Source organism: Anser anser (assembly GCF_964211835.1).
Source record: "Anser anser genome assembly, contig: HAP1_SCAFFOLD_724, whole genome shotgun sequence".
Lineage (NCBI taxonomy): Eukaryota > Metazoa > Chordata > Aves > Anseriformes > Anatidae > Anser > Anser anser.
The window spans coordinates 1-18,979 of NW_028153739.1; the positions used below are offsets into that span (position 1 = coordinate 1).

Sequence of the window (18,979 nt, forward strand, 5' to 3'; positions counted from 1 at the left end):
GGGGCGCCGCCCGGACCCGGGGGCTGCCGGCCGACGGCACAGCGGCGGCCGCGGCCGGGGCGGAGCCAGCCCTAAAATGGCGGCTGTTCCACCACCTTCCCTGCGTCGCCGAGCCGTCCCTCCAAGGGCGCAGCCAGGCCGCGCGCCCCGCCTCCCGACACCGCCCATTGGCCAGTTTGAGACCGTCCGCCTCTCCCATTGGCCCGCAGCCCGACCGCGGCCGACGCCTCCGAGCGGCGGTAGGCCGCGGCGCCCGTCAGTTTGCGAGCCCGCCTTCTCGGGCGGAGAGCCCCGCGCGGCCGATTGGCCGCCCGCCCCGCCCGTCACGCCCCCGCCCCGCCTCCCCCTCGCCTCCTCCTCGCTATTGGCTGCGCCGCGCGCCCATCACGCCGCCTCGCACGCCGCCGCGGCCGCTCCCATACGGGGTCTCCCTGCGAGCCCGCGCGGCCTCCCATTGGCCGCCCGCTCGGGCCTCCCCCCCTCCCCTCTCCCCATTGGCCACCGCCCTCAACCCCCCCCCTCCCCCCCGGGGCGGGGCGGCGGGGGCGGCGCGCGGGCCGCCCCCCTCCCCCCGGCCTCCCCCCGGCCTCCCCCCTCCTCCGACCCGCCCTCGCTCCCCATTGGCCCCGGCCGCCGTCGCTCAACCACCCGCGGCGCCCCGCTATTGGCCGGCGGGGCCGCGGGGGCGGGGCGGCGGGGCCGGGGCCGCGGCGCGCGGCTCCCTCCCTCGGCAGCCCCTCGGCGGTCACCGGCGGGGTTAGGCCGCGGCCTCAGCGCGCCGGGCGCGCCCGCCCCTGCTCCCCGCCCCGCCGCCGCTCGGGCCCGGCCCCCGGCCACCATGAGCGGTAAGGACTGGGCCCGGTGTAGGGGGGCGAGGGGCTCTGCTCCCGCCCGCCCGCTCGGAGGGGCCAAGCGGCGGCCCCGCCCCGCAGCCGGGCCGGGCCGGGCCCCGCCGAGGCCGGGCCTCGCCTCGCCGAGGCCGGGGGGGGGGGGGGGGTGGGGGGAAAGCCCTGTGCTCGGGGGGAGGGACCCGGGGGAGGGGGGCGGCCTCGGGGGAGGGACCCGCAGGGCCCGGGGGCGGGCGGCGGGGATCGGCTGGGGACGGGGACGAGGGGGGGGGGCGGCGGGGGGGGCAGCGAGGGAACCCCGGGGGTCGGGGGCGTAACGGGGAGGCGGCACCGGGGGCAGCGAGGGGGGCAGCAGTGGGAGCCCCGGGGGTCGGGGGGGGGTAATGGGGAGGGGGCAACGGGGGGGTGGAGAAGGGGGGGGGGAGGACCGGGGGGGTGTGGGGGGGCAGAGGGGGTCGGGGGGGGCAACGGAGGCAGCGAGGGGGGGCAGCGATGCGAGCCCCGGGTTTGGGGGGGGGAAACGGGGGGTGGGAGAAGGGGGGGAAACGGGGTTCGGGGGGGGGGAAGCACCGGGAAGGGGGGGAATGGGGTTCTGGGGGGGGCAGAGGGGTTCGGGGGGGGGGAGGCGAGGGGGGCAGCGAGGGGGGGCAGAAACGGGGACCCCGGGGTTGGGGGGGGGGGCAACCGGGAAGGGGCGCTGGGGTTTGGGAAATAGGGGGGGGGGGCACCGGGGAATGGGGCACTGGGGTTTGGGGGGGCGGGCAGGGGGGTTCCGGGGGGGCCAGCGGGGATCGGGGGCCGGGGAAGGCAGTAGGGTTTCTGGGGGGGGGGGGGGGGGGGGAGCAGCAGTGGCACGGGCTTTTGATGCGGGGGGGGCACCGGGGAAGAGGACACCGGGGTTTGGGGGGGGGGCACAGCAGGGAGGGGTCGGGGACCGTGCGGGGGGGGGGGGATTTTTTAACCGGGGGGGGGGAAATATCCTTGGGAAGGGGCGAGGCACGGGGGGGGCGTTGTGTAGGGGGGGCGCAGGCGGCGGGTTTGGGGGCAGCGAGGGTGTTGTCGTGGGGGGGGGGGGGGGGGGGGATCCTGGCCGAAGAGGCTCCCGGAGGATCCCCGGGGCTTGGAGCTGCCCGGGGGAATCCCGGGGGTGGATCCCGGGGGTGGATCCCGGGGGGGGGGGGGGGGGTTGGGGGGCAGGCTCCCGGTCAGCGGGGAAGGGAAAGGGGAGGCTCGGGGCGGCCGGGGGGGGGGGCCGGGGAGTGCCCCGGGCCGGGAGGGGAGGAGCCGGGGCCTGGAGCCGGGCCGGGGCCACCGCCTCTTCCTCCTCCTCCTCCTCCTCCCCCCCCCCCCTGCCCCGCTGCCACCTCCCCTTGGCAGCGCCCTCTGCTCGGAGCCCGGCAGCACCCCCGCCCCCTTCCCCGTGCCCCCCCCCCCCTTTCCCCTGTCCCCCCCCGTGTCCCCCCCCCCCCCCAGACATGTCTCTAACTCCCGCTGTCGCCTCCCTCCCGCGCAGACCAGGAGAGCCCCGATGAGATGGCTGCGGTGAAGCCCGAGAAGGGCGAAGGCGAGGGCAGCAGCGACGGCAGCACGGCCGGCGGCGAGGGCCAGGTGAGTGTGAGGCCCGACAACGCCGCCGCCGCCTCCTCCGCCACGGCCTCGCGGCTCCGCTCTGCCCCCGGCACAAAGTCCAGGGCCGGGGCCGAGCCGCGCTGCTTGCCCGGCCCAGCCGAGCGTGGCGCCGGCTCCTCTCCCCGGGGAGAGAAGCGGAGGGCAAGCGCCTGCCCTGCAATCCTCATGGCGCCCCCAAAAACGTGCCCCACGCACCCCCCCCCCCAACACACACACTCCCAGCGGACACCGCAGCCCCGGCCGGCCCTTCTCCCGGTTGCCCAAGAGCGGTTGCGTGGCCCGGGAGCTGTTTTCCCGCGGGGAGGTTCCCCTGCGCTGGGGCGGAGGAGCCGTCTCCCCGTGCCGTGCGTGCCGGGCTCCCTCCCCTGCCCTCCCTCCCGCGGGGTTTTGCTCTGCGGGTTGGGTCTGTCCCGGCCTGACAGCCCAGCGGCTGGCAGTTGTATTTTTCCGGCTGTGGGTGGGTTTTCTCAGGAAGGAGTGTTTATCTTTTCCAAGTACGCTCCTCCCTGCCTTCTTCTCTTTTTTTTTTTTTTTTTTCCTTTCCGATTTCTCTTTTTTATTTTCGGCCTGCCCGCGGCGCCGCCTCCCCCGCCCTTAACTCCTCCTCCTCTCCCTCCCAGGAGTCGCAGCCTTCCCCGCTGGCCCTGCTGGCGGCCACCTGCAGCAGGATCGAGTCTCCCAACGAGAACTCCAACGGCTCCCAGGGCCAGCAGGGCGGGAGCGGCGGCGAGCTGGACCTGACGGCCGCCGCCGCCCAGATCGCCCAGTCGGCCAACGGCTGGCAGATCATCTCCGCCGGCTCCAGCACGCCCACCTCCAAGGAGCAGGGCGGCAACGGCGGCAACGGCGGCAACGGCGGCGGCGACGCCTCCTCCAAAAGCCGGCCGGTGAGCGCGGGGCCGTACGTGGTGACGGCCGCCTCCAACCTGCAGAACCAGCAGGTGCTGACGGGGCTGCCGGGCGTCATCCCCAACATCCAGTACCAGGTCATCCCCCAGTTCCAGACCATCGACGGGCAGCAGCTGCAGTTCGCCGCCGCCCCCGCCCAGGTGAACGTGCAGCAGGATGCCTCCGGGCAGCTCCAGATCATCCCCGGCGCCAACCAGCAGATCATCACGAGCCGAGCGGGGACGGGCAACCTGATCGCCATGCCCAACCTGCTGCAGCAGGCCGTCCCCATCCAGGGCGTGGGCCTGGCCAACAGCACCCTCTCGGGGCAAACCCAGTACGTGGCCAACGTCCCCGTGGCCCTCAACGGCAACATCACCCTGCTGCCCGTCAACAGCGTGGCCGCCAGCCTGGCCCCCACCTCGCAGACGGTCACCCTGAGCGGCTCGGGCTCGCCGGACAGCAGCTCGCAGCCGGCTGCCTCGGGCGCCACCGCCGCCGCCGCCATCAGCTCGTCCAACGGCGCCACATCCCACGCCAGCTCCGGCTCCTTTTTCACCACCGCCAACAGTTACTCGGCCACCACCACCACCAGTAACGTGGGCATCATGAATTTCTCCACCGGCGCCGCCGTGGGGACCAACGTCCAGGCGCAGCCGCCGCAGAGGGCCAGCAGCGTGCCCAGCTCGGACTCCCTGCAGAGCCCGGTCTCGGCGGTGGCGTTGCAGCCGGGGCAGCAGAAGGAGGGCGAGCAGAGCCAGCAGCAGCAGCAGCAGCAGCAGCAGCAGCAGCAGCAGATCCTGATCCAACCGCAGCTGGTCCAAGGCGGGCAGACGATCCAGACCCTGCAGACCGCCCCGCTCTCCGGCCAGACCTTCGCCACCCAAGCCATCTCGCAGGACGCCCTGCAGAACCTGCAGCTCCAGGCCGTGCCCAACTCGGGGCCCATCATCATCCGAACGCCCACGGTGGGGCCCAACGGGCAGGTGAGCTGGCAGACCATCCAGCTCCAGAACCTGCAGGTGCAGAACCCCCAGGCGCAGACAATCACCTTGGCCCCCATGCAGGGAGTTTCGCTGGGCCAGACGGGCAGCACCAGCACCACGCTCACCCCCATCGCCTCCCTCCCCAGCGGCACCGTCACGGTCAACGCCGCCCAGCTCTCCTCCGTGCCGGGCCTCCAGACTATTAACCTCAGTGCCTTGGGAGCCTCTGGGATCCAGGTGCACCAGCTGCCGGGGCTGCCGCTGGCCATCGCCAACGCCGCCGGTAAGTGCTGGCGGCTCGCTGCCTTCCCGTAAGCCACTGGGGGGGGGGGAAAACGGGAGGAGAAACCGCGTGGGCCCCAGCGCTGGCGTGGCCGGGGCCGGGATGATCGAGGCGGGGTCGAGCCGGCAGGTGGCCCGGCGCTCGTGCCAGCCCCAGGAAGGAAGCAGCGAGGCTGTGCCGATGGCTCGAAGACCCCGAAAGCGATAGTTTGGGGTAGAATTGGCTTTTTCGGGGGGGTTGAGCAGGTGCGAGGGGAGCCCGGGGGGCAGCTGGGAGCGGGGAAGGAGAGGAAAGGGGAGGGACGGCGCCGAGCGGCCTCGACGCGGGGCTGAGGGGGAAGAGCAGCGCGGGCTGCTGCGAGGCCCCGGCGGCCCCCCCGGGGGGTCCGGGCAGCGGGGGGGCGCCGCGGGGAGGGCGGGGGGCGCGGGGCTGGGCTGCAGGGAGAGCCCCGGCTGCGCGGGACCCGGGGAGAGGCGGCGAGGAACTTCAGCCCCCGCCGCCCTCCTGCAAGCAAACAACCGCGGCAAGGCCCTGGGGAATTGCCTCGAGCGGCCGCTTTATTTTTAGCCTCCAGCTGGGGGCCGGGGGGGGGGGGGGGACGGCGCGTTCCCACCGCTCCCCCCGAAGCTCTCCCCCCATCCCAGACCCCGCGGCTGCCACGTGGAAGCGCCGAGACGGGGCCGAAACCGCGGCCGTGAAGTCTCCGCTCGCTCCTGCGCCGGGCGGGTTCGTTTCTTAGGCTCCTTTTCCTTTTATTTTTTATTTTTTTCCACCATTCTGGCTGCATCCGAAAGGCCCGCGGCTGGATTTGGTCCCGGCCGAGAGGCCGCGAGGAGCGTCGCTCGGACCCGCCTGGCGCTCCCCCTCTCGCGAGAGGCGCCGCCGGGTTTTTCCGCGGCGCTATTTGGGGCCGTGGCGGCGGCAGCCCCGGCTCGCGGGCGGCTCTGTCGCGGGCAGCGGCGTGCTGGGGCTGAGCCTCATGGCCCCGAGCCTCATGAGAGCCCCACGGGCTCTGTCCCCGGGGGGGGGGGGCTCATTTCTTTGCCCCCCCCCCCCCCCCCCCAGGGTTTGCCCGGCTGGTTGTAGGCACTGAGAAGCGCCCGGGCGCCTCCCGGTTCCTGTATCCGCGCCTGGCTCTGCCCTCGGAGGTGGGGCGGGGAGGATCGCCGCCGAGACCACCCCCCCAAGCTCCCCGCCGCCTCCTCTTCCTCCTCCTCTTCCTCTTTCTCTCTTTTTTGGGTTGTTTTCCTCCTCCCCTTCGGCCCGGCAGCGCGTTCAGGCGCCGAGCCGCAGCCCGCCGAGCCCGGCAGCTGCCCCCCGCCAGGACGGGGCGCGGAGGCGTCCTTCGGCTCGAGGAACGGAGCGGGGCTGCGGGTTCCCGAAGGGCTCGCGGGGACCCACTGGGGCCCACAGGGTGGCCCCGGGGGCTGGCAGGCGCCGAGATTTCGGGCGCGGGGCCGGGGCCGAGCACCCCGCTCTGCCTCGCTCCCTCCCCGGCGTCGAGCTGCGCGCCTCGGATCCAGCCTGGATGAGGTTTCCCGTGCTCGCTGGGGGGGCTGCAAACTTTTCGGGTCCCCTGTGGTTTGGCCGCTGGTGGCAGTTTAAGGGAGCGGCTCCTTTCGGCCTCTCGCCTGCTGGTCAAACGTCCCCGAATTTTCCGCGCCGAGCTCCGCGCTCGGCCTCCGACGGCTCCGCGAGCGCCTGCCGCCTGCGCCCGGGGCTCTGCGTGCCCACTGCCCACTCGAGGCAGAGGCTCGGGAGGGTTTTTTTTTGGGAGCGGAATGAAGCTCCTCCGCTTCTGAGGGAGACGAAGGGGGGGAAGCGAGACCCTCGTCGAGGTCCGGCCGGGGGAACGGCAGCGGGTCGAGGAGGCTCGGCACCGTCCCGGCCCCTCGCAGCGGGGGGAAGCCTCTCGGTGTCCTCCCCGCAAAGCAAGGAGGGGAAGGACCCCCCCAAAAAAAAACAGGGGGGCTTTTAGAAGCAACCTTTGGCCCGTGGGAGCGAGGCAGCACCTGGTGCTGTAATTAGCCCGTGGCGTCCTGCTCGAGCCGCCGCCTCCGCGGCGCTCGCTGGGCTGTGAACTGGGAGGCGATGGGAGTTAACTGGGAGGCGATGGGAGTTAACTGGGAGTTTGGCGGCCCTGTTGGGACGGCACGCGGCCCGACAGGCCCCGCAGCCGGCTCGGCGAGGGGCGGCACGCTGGGGAGGGGACGGCCCCGCTGGCCTTGTCCCAAAATCCCGCCCGGTGCCGCCGCTGCTCCCCGAGCCCAGCGGGTACCAGGACCGCGTTGGGGTGAAAAAAGGAGGTTTTGGGTGCCGTGGGGGCTCCGGGTGCTGCGGTGCTCAGGTGCCTGCCCTCTGTAGGGTCACCGATTGCCCCCCTGGTGCTGGGAAGGGGGCTCTGCGGGGCGGGGGGAGCTTCGGAGAAGCTCGCGGTGCCGCGGTTTCTCTTCCCCCTTTTGAGCTCGTTGTAGGGGAGGAGGAGCCGAGGGAATTCTCCGTTGTCCTCGAGCCGTGGCAGCCGGGCGGCTCGGCCCCAAATCCCGGTCCCTGCCCTCCTCCAGCCCCCGGCACATACGGGGCCCTGCCTGGCCCCGGTACATGCTGGGCAGCCGCGGCTCCCGGTGGGGCAGCGCTGCAGCCGAAGCCCTCGTCCGAGGCCCTGGCCTGGTGTCAAGCTGCCAAGCCCTCGGAAGGGGCTCCTCCACCCCGGGGAGGGTCCCTCGGCCCCGTGGCTCCGTTGGGGATGCGGAGAGCGAGATTTTGGGGTCGCTCCCGTGCCGTGGCACCGGGCACGCCGCCGTGGCACCGCGCTCGTCCCGCTGCCGAGCCCGGTCTGTCCCCGCCGGCGGGCGAAGACTGAAGCAGGCGGCCGTCCCCGCGCCTCGCACGGATCCTGCTCGTCCCCGTGCCCCCGAGGGACAGCCCGGGACACCGAGGGACCGGCCCCGCCGCGGTGAGCCCCCCCACCCGGAGCCACGTTCACGCCGAGCCCCGGATATCGCCCGCCCCGGGGCCTTTCGGCAGGAGCAGCCCCGTTCCCAGGCTCCGGCCGGCGCTTGGATGGGGGCTGGTGGCCGAAGCACGGCGTCGAGCGTCGCGAGGACGCCCTTGGGAAAGGAAAAAGCCCCCCCACGAGGACGCCCCCGTGGAAAGGAAGAAGCCCGGGTGAAGGAAGGAACCCCGTGAAACCCGGCTGCCGAGCGCGGCCCCGGCCCCGGGCGGTGCCTTCGTGCTCCCGGGGCTGTTGGCGGGCGGCGGGGCGCTGCCACAAGGCCCCGATTGTCCCCCGCCCGTCCCCGCTTGCCGCTTTTAAGGGCGGCTTTGTAGCAGGGCCCCGGCGAGCCACCCGCGTGGCATCGGCTGCGGAGGGGAGGGGAAAATCAGAGTCGGTCTCGGGCCGGCGAGCCCGGACAGGATCTCTCCTCGAGGCGCTGGAATTGTTTTCGTTTCGCTCCCCCACCCCCCATCCCGTGACATCACTTCAGAAAATCATTATCTTGTGAAATTTCCTCCTCTAAACCCGAGCCGGGCTGGATTTGAAGCGCCCCCCCCCGGCTTCCTCGGCTGAGCCCTGTCCTCGCCCCGATAGCGAGCGGTGCCGGAGGGGCGCGCGGGTCCCCGGGGGTCCTCGGCCCCGTCGCGACAGGAGCGATCCCCCCGCGGGGCTGCGGCCCTCCTGGGGGGCTCCTGCCCCCCGCAAAGCTGCCGTCGGCACGGCGAGGGGCTCGGGGGCGGCTCCGTGGGGCGGCCCTGCTCTTCCTCCTCCTCCTCCTCCTTCCTCTTCCTCCTCCCCACGGTGGGGCTGGGAGCGCGCTGGCAGCGGTGCTGGTCGGACTGGTTGGGTGCTGCGCACCGGCAGCACGGGACTCCCTGCCACAGGGGCTCCCCGCCCGGCTCGGGGCTGTCGCACGGCACTGCCCTCGCCCTCCCCTTCCTCTTATCCTCACCCTCCTCTTCCTCTTATCCTCGCCCTCCCCTTCTCCTCTTCCCCCCTCGCCCTCCCCTTCCCCTTTTCCCCTCGCCCAGGGCCTCTGGCTGGGCCGTGGCGCAGGGCACGGGCACGAATCCCCTGCTGCAGGTGGGACCGGAGGTTCGGAGGTTCAGGAGCGGGGATTTCCCCTCTCCGCAGCCTCCCTGGGTGTGCCCCGGCCCTCCTCGCGCATCACTAGGGCCGTTTCTGCTTCCCCTTACCCAACCCCATCTCTTTTTCGGCGCGCTTCGGTGTAGGATTCGCTGTGCCACAGGGCAAGGGCGCTCCGGCAGGGCCTCCCCTTGGGCACCGGGGCACCGGCTTTGGCAGGATGAGGGGCAAAACCCCAATTTCACGGCAGCCCGGGGGGGGGAATTCGGAGGGCGGAGGAGCGGCGCGCTTGGGTTCGCAGCGTGCCGAAGGTGGTCGGTGAGTCCTGGGGGGGGGGGCACGGCTCTGCGGACGGCAGGAGGTGGCTTCCAGGCTGGCCCAGGGCTGGGCGGCCGCAGACCCGCGGCCCCGTGCGGGGTTAGTTCCTCCTCCCGAAGGAAGCGGGGCTTGCTGTGACGCGCAGAAACTGCCTCCGGGTAAAGGAGCTGCGGAAATCCCTGCGTGGCTTCGCGGGTCGTTAAATCCCAGAGCGAGGCGCGATCGCTCGGGGTGCCGCAGCCCGACCTCGGAGCTCCCCACGTGGAGCCCGTGGCCCCGAATTGCCAAGCCAGAGCCCGGCAAGTTCCCGCGAGCAGCTTCCGCTGCGGATGAACTCGTTTGGCAAACGAGCGAGGAAATCAAACGAGAGAAAAACAGGGGGGCCTGCCTCCCCAAACCGTACTTCGTGCCATTCAATTCTCCTCCGTCCGCCTGCAGGACGGCGCTGGGGTGCCCTGGGGAGAGCGGCGAGCACCGGCCCACGGCAGGCTCTGCCGGAAAAACAAACGAAGGAGACGAGGAGGAGGAAGCGGGGAGGGCTGCGGAGCTGCCGGGCAGGTTGGGTTCCGGCTCTCGCAGGCGCGTGCCCGCCGTCTGCCCTCCGCCGCCAGGAAGCGCGGGAGGGCCGCCGAGGCCCCGGCTGCGTGCCGCAGGGCTGTGCTGCCCCGGCCCGAAAACGGCCTCTGAAAACTTCGCGTCGCGCCTGGGAGCTGGTTTGTGGTGCGCGGGGGTCATTTACCCCCCCCAGAAGCTGGTTTTTGGTGTGTGGTGGCAATTTTTCCCCCCCCAGAAGCTGGTTTGTGGTACATGGTGGCGATTTACCCTCCCCAGAAGCTGGTTTTTGGTGCGTGGTGGCGATTTTTTCCTCCCCAGAAGCTGGTTTTTGGTACGTGGTGGTGATTTTTTCCCCCCCAGAAGCTGGTTTTTGGTACGTGGTGGCGATTTACCCTCCCCAGAAGCTGGTTTTTGGTACGTGGTGGCGATTTACCCTCCCCAGAAGCTGGTTTTTGGTACATGGTGGTCATTTACACCCCCCAGAAGCTGGTTTCTGGTGCGTGGTGGCGATTTTTTCCCCCCCAGAAGCTGGTTTTTGGTACATGGTGGCGATTTACCCTCCCCAGAGGCTGGTTTTTGGTACGTGGTGGCGATTTTTTCCCCCCCACAAGCTGGTTTTTGGTACGTGGTGGCGATTTATCCTCCCCAGAAGCTGGTTTTTGGTACGTGGTGGTGATTTACCCCCCCCCTCGAAGCTGGTTTCTGGTGCATGGCAGCGATTTATCCCCCCCCCTTTCCTCTCGTGCTCGGCAGGGCTGCAGCTGCCAGCGCTGCGGCGTTTGCACAAGAAACCATTTTTTTTCCCCCAGCTCCTCCCTGCGCCTGACCGTCCGCCTGTCCCCATCCGCCTGGCCCCCTCCCAAGGTCACCCGGGGTGGCCCTAAAACCGCCCCGTCCCGTGCCCGCGGGGCGTTTCTCCCCTCCTTTCGGTTTGCTAAATACAACCGCTCAACCCGAGCGGGTTTTTTTCCCTCCGACGAGCGGCCAGAGGACAAGAAGCACCTTGTCTCAGGGACGTGGCGAGCCAGGAGCTCGGCGCTTTGGCCTTTTAATGCCGGCCAACAGCAGCGAGCCAGGGCCGAGCCGCACACGGGAGCAGAGCGGGGGCAGCCCCTGCCCCGTCCCCTCGCGGGCGAGTCCCTCCTGGCCCTGCGCCCCGCAGGGTCTCTTCATTTTAATCCTCACCGAACCCCCTCGCTCTTGCTGCTCGTCGATTTTTTTTTTCAGGGCTTCATTGACCCGAGCGGGGACCGGGGGCCTTGGCAGCCCTCACAAAAGCTTTAGTCTTAGAAGTAATCTATATTAGTGGAGATAATAAACATAAATTATCCGGCTGGGCGCTCGCCGCCAAGTTTTCTCCTGGAGCTGCAATATTCTGGAGGCTTCGGCGCGTCCCGGTACGTGAAGAATGAAGCGTGTACGTACAGGATCTGTCTTCCCCTGCCGTAATTTATTTATACCTTAATTAGATGCGAGCCGTAGATTAGCAGAAGGAAGACTTGGGCTTTTTCCCCCTCCGTATGACGTGCCAGCAGACGGTAAAACGCTGCGTAGGCTTTTGCCTGTTGGAAGACGGAAGCGGTTCCAAGGTACCCGTGCTGGATTCTCCCCCTCCGTATTTTTTTTTTGCGGGGGGTGGCGCGCGTGTCTCCCCTTCCTTTTGGCAGCAGCTCGCCCAGGGCGGTGCGTGTGCGATGGGAAATCTCTGGTCTGGTAGCTGCGAGGCTTAGAAAGCTGTCAAAAAAAAGAAAGAAACCAAACCCCAGCCCTGCTGCGGGTGAGCAGGACGAGGGCAGAGCTCTCCTCCCGCCGGACGAGCGCGGGTCCTCGCGGGGAGCATCGGAGCCGGGGCATCGCAGCCGCTGCAGCTGCTCCCATCTCTTTTTTTTGGGTGCTTTTTCTTCTTTCCGGAGCCTCCCCGGGGCACCACTGACACCTGCTGGTAACGGAGCTCGGCCCCGAGCCTCGCCGGGTTGTGAAGCTCCCTGCGGGTGCAGGAGGAGCGCCCGGCGCGCGGCCACCAGAAGTCACAGGCGGCTCCTTCGTCAGCGCCAGCACCTCTCGGCGTGCCACCTGGAGAAAAAAAAACCCAAAACAACAGGATTTTAGAGCAAATTTCGCTGCTGAAGGTATCGGAGAGAGGAGCTGGAAGCCGGTCCCCGTCCCTGCCCCACGTGGGGTGAAGCGGGACACTGCCACGTCCCCGGCGTCCCCAGCAGCCTCTCGGTGACAAAGCCGTCCCCGCGCGGCTCTGCGCAGCGCTGGCCGCCCCGCTCCGTCCCCTTAACGCCTCCTCGGAGCCGGCCAGGAAAGCCCCGGCGGGGTATTTTTGGGGGAAGGACCAGCCCTGACGGCGTCGGGAGGGGATTTTGGGGGAAGAGGGGCAGAGCGCGGCGCCGTCTGCTCCCGGGAGCGAGGCCGCCCGTGTGCCTGCGCGTGCCGTGGCTCGGCCACCACCGACCGCACGCCGCCGCCTCCGCCCCGCCTGCTGCGCGCAGGAAATTCGGGAGGAAAGAGGCGAATTCGGAGCAAGCCGAGGATGCTGCGGCCCTAAATTGTGCCGCCAGCCCGCTTGGCGTGTGTTAATCGCTGCCGAAAAGCGATTACTCAGCCCGCCGTCCCCGCGCCCGCCGCAGCTTTGCGGCGTGAAAGTAATGGAGCAGCGGAGCTCGAAGGGAAATCAAACGCTGGCGAAGCGCGCGCGGGGCTGCTGGGGAAGCAATTAGGCGCCAGCAGAAGCGCAGGGCGATAAAACGGCAATGAAAACTGATGGGCTTAAAAACTTCCCCCCCCCTTAAAAACTTCCCCCCCCCCGACGGCTTCTCTAATTGGGAATTGCTCCTCGGGAGGGGGGGGGAGGCCCTCGGTGAGCGGCGCCAGCTGATTTTTCAGCTTTATCTACGTCTCTGTCTCCCGTTCGGTAATCGCGGTAATTCACGGGGCGCGTGCCGGTCCTGGCTGAGCTGCTGGGTGCTGCCGAGGGCCGGGCTGCTGCGGCCTCATTTATTCACTGATGTCTTTTTTGGGGGTCTGCCGGGGGGGGGCCCGCGTCTGCTCCGCGTGTTTGCTGCTGTCGGTCGTTGCTTTCGTCGGGTTTAAAGCGGGGAGGTGTCAGGAAGGGCGAGCCGGCTCGCCCAGCCCAGAAATCGAGGGGAAAAGAGGCGGTTTAGGGGAAAAAACGAAAAGAGGAGGCGCGTCCCGGGGCTGCCTGCGGGGAGAGGAGAGGGCAAATGGCCCCGGCCGGGGGAAGGCGAGGGCGGGAGGCGGCGAAACGCGGGCGCAGGTGGCACGGAGGGCGCTGGGCAGGAGGCAGCGCTGCTGGGTTTACAGGTTTGTTTGTTTTTTTTGCTCTTTTCTGTGCTCGGGGAACCGAAATAGCTGAAATAGTTGGCAGGTGGCGGGCGCGACGTGCGCGGTCCGTCCGTGCCGGGAACCCGGCTCCTGCCTCGGATGCGCTCGCCGGGTGCGGGGTGGCGCGAGGGGGGGGGGGGGTGGAGCTGGCGGTGGGATTCCCAGGGCTCAAATCCCACGGGGAGCCGAGGGATTTACAACCTCCCGCTGCTCCTTCAAGTTGGCAAGGCGAAGGGGTTCCCCCTCTTGGCCCCGCGGCTGCCGCCGGGAGGGTTTGCGGGCGTGGGTGCTGCCCGTCGCTGGGTGCTCAGCGTCGGGCGCGAGGTCCGGGCACGGGGGGCGCCTCTCGTCCCCCTTGTGCCGCTCGGGGACGCGGCCGGAGCCCGCAGCAAGCCCCGTGCTTCCTTCCAGGTGACCACAGCGCCCAGCTGGGCCTCCACGGCGCCAGCGGGGACGGGCTGGGCGACGACAACGCGGCGGTGGAGGAAGGAGAGACCAGCCCGGACCCCCAGCCCCAGCAGGGCCGCAAGGTGCGGAGGGAAGCCTGCACCTGCCCCTACTGCAAGGACAGCGAGGGAAGGTAAGGGGGGGGGCCCCTCCGCGGCCCCAAAACGCTCTGCGGCCCCACCTGGGAAGGGGGAGCCGCGTTTAGGGGCGCATCTCGGGGGCGAGGGATGGAACCCGGTCACCCGGGGTGTGGTGGCACGGCTGCTGGCCGCTCCCCTTCGTTGGGGGTGGGTTTTTCACAGAGGCACAGAATTGTAGGGGTGGAAGGGACCTCGAGAGATCATCAGGTCCAACCCCCCTGCCAAAGCAGGTTCCCTACAGCAGGCTGCCCAGGCAGGCCTCCAGACGGGCCTTGAGTATCCCCAGAGAAGGAGCCCCCACAGCCTCCCTGGGCAGCCCGTCCCAGCGCTCGTCGCCCTCACCGGGAGGAATTTCTTTCTCATGTTGGTGCAGAACATCCTGGGCTCCATTTTGTGGCCGTTGCCCCTTGTCCTGTCCCCACAGACCTCTGAAAAGAGGTTGGCCAAACCCCTCCATCTCCCACACTTCAGGTATTTACAAACATTGATGAGATCCCCCCTCAGTCTTCTTTTCTTCAGGCTGAACAGCCCCAGGTCCCTCAGCCTCTCCTCCCGGGGGAGCTGCCCCAGGCCCCGTCTCATCTTTGTGCCCTCCTCGGGACTCTCCCAAGAGATCCCCGTCCTTTTTTCCGGCGGTGACGGGAACGCGGGGCGCAAAGCACGTCGTCCGATCCCCCCTTGGCGCGTTCGGGGGCCGTTGTAACCCTCGGACTCCTTCCAGGAGCTCTGGGGATCCGGGTAAAAAAAAGCAGCACATCTGCCACATCCCCGGCTGCGGCAAGGTGTACGGCAAGACCTCGCACCTGCGGGCTCACCTGCGGTGGCACACGGGCGAGCGGCCCTTCATCTGCACCTGGATCCTCTGCGGGAAGCGCTTCACCCGCTCCGACGAGCTGCAGCGGCACAAGCGCACGCACACGGGTAGGGCTCGGGGCCGCGCCGGGGCTGCTGCCTCCCTCCCCCTGCTCCGGGTGGGATGGGGGGGGACCCTGTAACCCCCCTCCCCGTGACCCCTTCCTCCTTTCTCGCTCGCAGGGGAGAAGAAATTCGCCTGCCCGGAGTGCCCCAAGCGCTTCATGCGGAGCGACCACCTCTCCAAGCACATCAAGACCCACCAGAACAAGAAGGGAGGCGCGGCCAACAGCGTGGCCATGAACGTCTCCGCCGTCCCCATGGACACGGGGGCGGCCGCGGAGGGCAACGGCGGGCCCACCCCCTCGGCCCTCATCGCCACCAACATGGTGGCCATGGAAGCCATCTGCCCCGAGGGCATCGCCCGCCTGGCCAGCAGCGGCATCAACGTCATGCAGGTGGCCGACCTCCAGTCCATCAACATCAGCGGCAACGGCTTCTGAGGGCCCGGGCGGGACGCGGGCACCGGCGGCGGCGCCGGGCGGCGCGGGGCCGAGAGGCGAGCGGGGACGGAGCCGGCGGCGGCGGCGGCGACGCTCAGCGCGGGGGTGACGTCCGGGCGCGTCCCCCCGCGCCCCCCCAGCACTATAACGCCCAGCTCCTCCTCCCCGGGATCGCAGCCCTCCGTGAGCTGGCCGACCTCCGGGGCCCGGTGACCACGCACGAAGGCCAGAGCTATATATATATATATTTTTTAATTTCGGCTTGACCCTCTTATTATTATTATTATTATTTTCCCTCCCCCCCCCGCCCTCCCTCCCCGAGGTCCGTCTGCCCCTCCGTAGCTAGCCTTCGATGCCATCATGCCTTTGGTAAAAGCATACGATCATTGGAATACATTTTTAGCAAAAAAAACAACAAAAACAACAAAAACAACAAAAAACAACAAAAACAACAAAAAAAAACACAAAAAAAAAGAGGGAGAAAAAAAAAAGAAAGAAAAAAGATTCTATATTATTATTATATATATAAAAATATAAAATGTCTTCGTTTGAGGGAGGAGAGGTTTTGCTGCGACCATGGCTTGGTCCCTTTGATGCCTTATCTCGGAACAGGTTGACCCTCTGGGGCGGTTCGGACAGTGCCCGAGCCGCGGCTCAGACCCGCCGTTACGTTCGTTGTAACCTTAAAAAAAGAGAAAAAAAAACAAAAAAAAACCAAACAAAAACCAACCAACCAACCAACCCCAGGTCTTTTTTTGTACGCTTTGCTTTTAGGTTGTTCTTTAATTTCCTTGTAATTATTTGGGTGAGGTTTTGCTTTTTTTTGTTCACCCCTTGTAAAAACCAGCTGCCCTCCCTCCCCCCCCCCCCCCCCCGCCCCTTTTTCCCTGGAAGTTCTGATTTTTGTTTTGCAGCGAGGAACCTTTTCCTCCTTTTTTTTTTTTTTTTTGGTCTTTTTTTTTGTTTTTTTATCCCCCGAGCGCGCGGAAGCGCTTCGGAAAGGATTTCGTGCAGGTTCACTCGAGCTGTCGGAGAGGGGCTGGGACCCGGGAAGGGGCTGGGGGGGGGGACACGGGGACACAGGCTGGGGGGGCCCTCCGGGACCTCAGGAAATGCATTTTTTTGTCGTCCTTGCTCCCGGGAATGCCGATAACCCCCCCAAAATCCATGCCTGCAGGGGGCCGGTGGCCGAGGGGCGCTGCGTTTCCGCCCCCGGGGGGGGGCTGTTTCCTCCCCCCTTTCCAGCCGCGCTTCCTCGAGGCTTGCAAAAACGGGTGTTCGAAATGGGGATGATTTGGGAAAACCCTTTTTTTTCCTTTTTTTTCCTTCCCCCCCCCCGCCTGGCTTTTTCCGGCTCGCTCCCCTTCCTTTCTTCCTCCCCCACCCTCCTCTTCCTGCTGGCAGCCCCTCGCTGCCCTTCCCCTCCCTCCCTCCCGGCCAGGAAGGAGCCCCTGGGGGGGGGGGGGGGCCCGGCTCCTTTCCCCCCCCCCAAAACCAGGCGGCGGGGGGGACGCGGAGCTGGAGCACCCCCGGCTCCCGAGGCGGGAGCTTTTTTTTGGGGTGAAATCTCTTTGTTTCCGAGCAGAGCGGGGACGAGAGGAAGGCGAGGCGCGGACAGCGAGCAGGTGGCGGCGGCGGGGGGGGGGGGGGGGGGGGGACCCCTGGGAACCCCCCCCCGGAGGTGGGAACCGGCCCCAGTTTGGAGGTGGGGATGGTTTGGAGCTGAGGTTACTGGGGGGGGGGGGAGAGGAGGGGGCCGCGGGCAGCCCTGGCACCTTCCCCCTCCCGGCCCGTGCGTGGGGGGCGTTTTCTGGGGGCTTTTTGGGAGGAATTTCGTGCCCCCCCCTCCCCCCCAGGACCACCAGGGGACCGCGCTCAGCATCACCCGGCGAGCCCCCCCCCCCCGCTGCCCCCAGCCCCGTCCTCGCTTTTCGGGGTCTGCCCCGCGGCGGGGGCGCGCTCCCGGAGCCGGGGACCCCCCCCCCCCCAAATTTATAGCGGGGGGGGCCCCCCCAAATCCACGCCGGGCTTCCCCCCCCCGGGGCTGGAGGAAACGCAGCCAAACTGTGAAGCGTGAAGGCCTCCTTACCCTCTTTCCTTTTTTTTTTTTTGTTTTTTTTCTGTTTTTTTTTAAATAAAGCCCTGCAGGGAGGGAGGAGGCGAGCGAGGCGCCCCCCCCCCGCCCCCCCCGGCCGGCCCTTCCCCTCCCCACCCCACCCCACCCCCCGATATTATATTTTTGCATTTGTATATTTTTATATAGGAAACTTTACGCATTTGTATTTTAATAACCTGTGAAGCACTATGAGGCCCCCCCGGCGCCTCGCGGCCCTCCCCTTCCCCCCCCCCCGATACTGGAAGCTACAGAAAATCAGTAGAAAGCAGGATTTGGTTAATTTAAGCGTCGATTTATTCCCCCCCCCCCCCCCAGCCCTGGGGGGGCCCCCAGGACCCGAGTGCCAACCCCATCCCGCGGCCCCCAGCTCCAGCAGGGTTTTGCCGTCGGGTTTTTGGTGTCCCCCCCCCCAAAGCCGTGGCAGCACCCCGGTGCCGTGTCCCCCCCCCCCCCCTTGTCCCCCCCCCTTTTGCTTTTTTGGGCTGATGGAGCTTAATTTTCCTATGGAAACGCGGCCGGCAGCGAGGAGACGCCGGGGGCAGGGGGACGCTGCCCCCCCCCCCCATTATTTTGGGGTCCCGGGGGGGAGGTTTTGGGGTGGGGGTGACGCTGCTGGAGCCGTCGGTGCTTCCATCGCTGGGGAGGGGGCAGCTGGACCCAGTTCGGCCCAGTTTGTCCCAGTTCGGCCCAGTTTGTCCCATTGAGGCTCTGCGGCACCCAGGTCCCAACCCCGTGTCCCCCCCCCCCCCAAAATGCCTCCGGTGACTGCGGGAAGCAAAACGTGCCTTGATCCGGGGGGGGGGCGGGGAGTTTGAAGGGGGGGTCCAGCTCCCACCCCGCTGCCCCCAGCCTGCGCTGCCCGCCCGGGTTTGGGGTTTTGGGGGAAAAAACGGGGGTTTTGGGGCCGCCCTGCCGGCTTTAACCACCTGCGCCGGGGGGGGCGGCACGGGGGGGGTGGGCGCAGGATCGGGCCCTGTGCCCCCCCCCCAGCTGGCAATAACCCCCCCACCCCCCCAGTGCCCGGACTGTTCCCTCTGGCCGTGGCCGAGCTTTTTTCTACTCCGGTGGCCGCCGTCCCGAGCCCCCGTTTTCAAAGTGCTATTTTTTTGTACAAAGAGACTAGATGAAAATTGTAGTTTTTTGGCTCCTTTGTAAAAATCCGGGGTGACCGACTTCTTTTGTAATAAACACGAGTCGCTGGCGTTGTCTGGGCCGTCTGCGGGGGCTTCACTTGGGGCGCGGGGCCGGGGACGCTTCGGGGACCCTGGGGACGATCTGGGCCGCCTTTGGGGACCCTGGGGCCACCTTGGGGACCCTTGGGCTACCTTGGGGACCCTTGGGCTACCTTGGGGACTATGGGGCCACCCTGAGGCCACCTTTGGGGACCCTGGGCCCACTTTGGGAGCTGTGGGGACAATTTGAGGCCACTTTGGGGTCCCTGGGGCCACTCTGAGGCCACTTTGGGTTCTGTGGGGCCACCCTGAGGCCACCTTTGTGGACCCTGGGGCCACTTTGGGAACTGTGGGGACAATCTGAGGCCACTTTGGGGTCCCTGGGGCTACCTTAGGGAGCCTCGGGCTACCTTGGGGACTATGGGGCCGCTCTGAAGCCAATTTTGGGATCCCTGGGGCCGCCCTGAGGTCACATTTGGGGACCCTGGGGCCACTTTGAGGACTATGGGGACAGCCTGAGGCTACCTTGGAGTCCTTGGGGCCACCTTGGGGACTATGGGGCCACCCTGAGGCCACCTTTGGGGTCCCTGGGGCCACCTTGGGGACTATGGGGCCACTCTGAGGCCAACTTTGGGATCCCTGTGGACACCCTGAGGCTACTTTTGGGGACCCTGGGGCCACTTTGGGAGCTGTGGGGGCAGTTTGAGGCCACCTTGGGGTCCCCGGGGCCACCTTGGGGACTATGGGGCCACTCTGAGGCCACTTTGGGTTCTGTGGGGCCACCCTGAGGCTACTTTTGGGGACTCT

The 18,979-nt window shown here is 68.0% G+C and overlaps 1 protein-coding gene across 3 annotated transcripts; it reads left to right on the forward strand.

Moving 5' to 3' along the window:
- The first annotated feature begins 689 nt into the window (after positions 1–689).
- On the forward strand, positions 690–18,206 carry SP1 (Sp1 transcription factor). 3 transcript variants are annotated; one of them, XM_083853832.1, is made up of 7 exons: positions 690–845; positions 2,362–2,456; positions 3,098–4,351; positions 4,433–4,634; positions 13,354–13,522; positions 14,251–14,450; positions 14,565–18,206. In XM_083853832.1, exons 1-7 carry the CDS (start codon positions 839–841, stop codon positions 14,882–14,884), a joined length of 2,247 nt encoding a protein of 748 aa, XP_083709958.1. In that variant the 5' UTR covers positions 690–838; the 3' UTR covers positions 14,885–18,206. The 3 variants fall into 3 exon arrangements, with proteins under 3 accessions (XP_083709958.1, XP_083709956.1, XP_083709957.1); XM_083853830.1 differs by having other exon boundaries at positions 3,098–4,634; XM_083853831.1 differs by lacking the exon at positions 690–845 and adding an exon at positions 1,954–1,995 and having other exon boundaries at positions 3,098–4,634.
- The last annotated feature ends 773 nt before the right edge of the window (positions 18,207–18,979 follow it).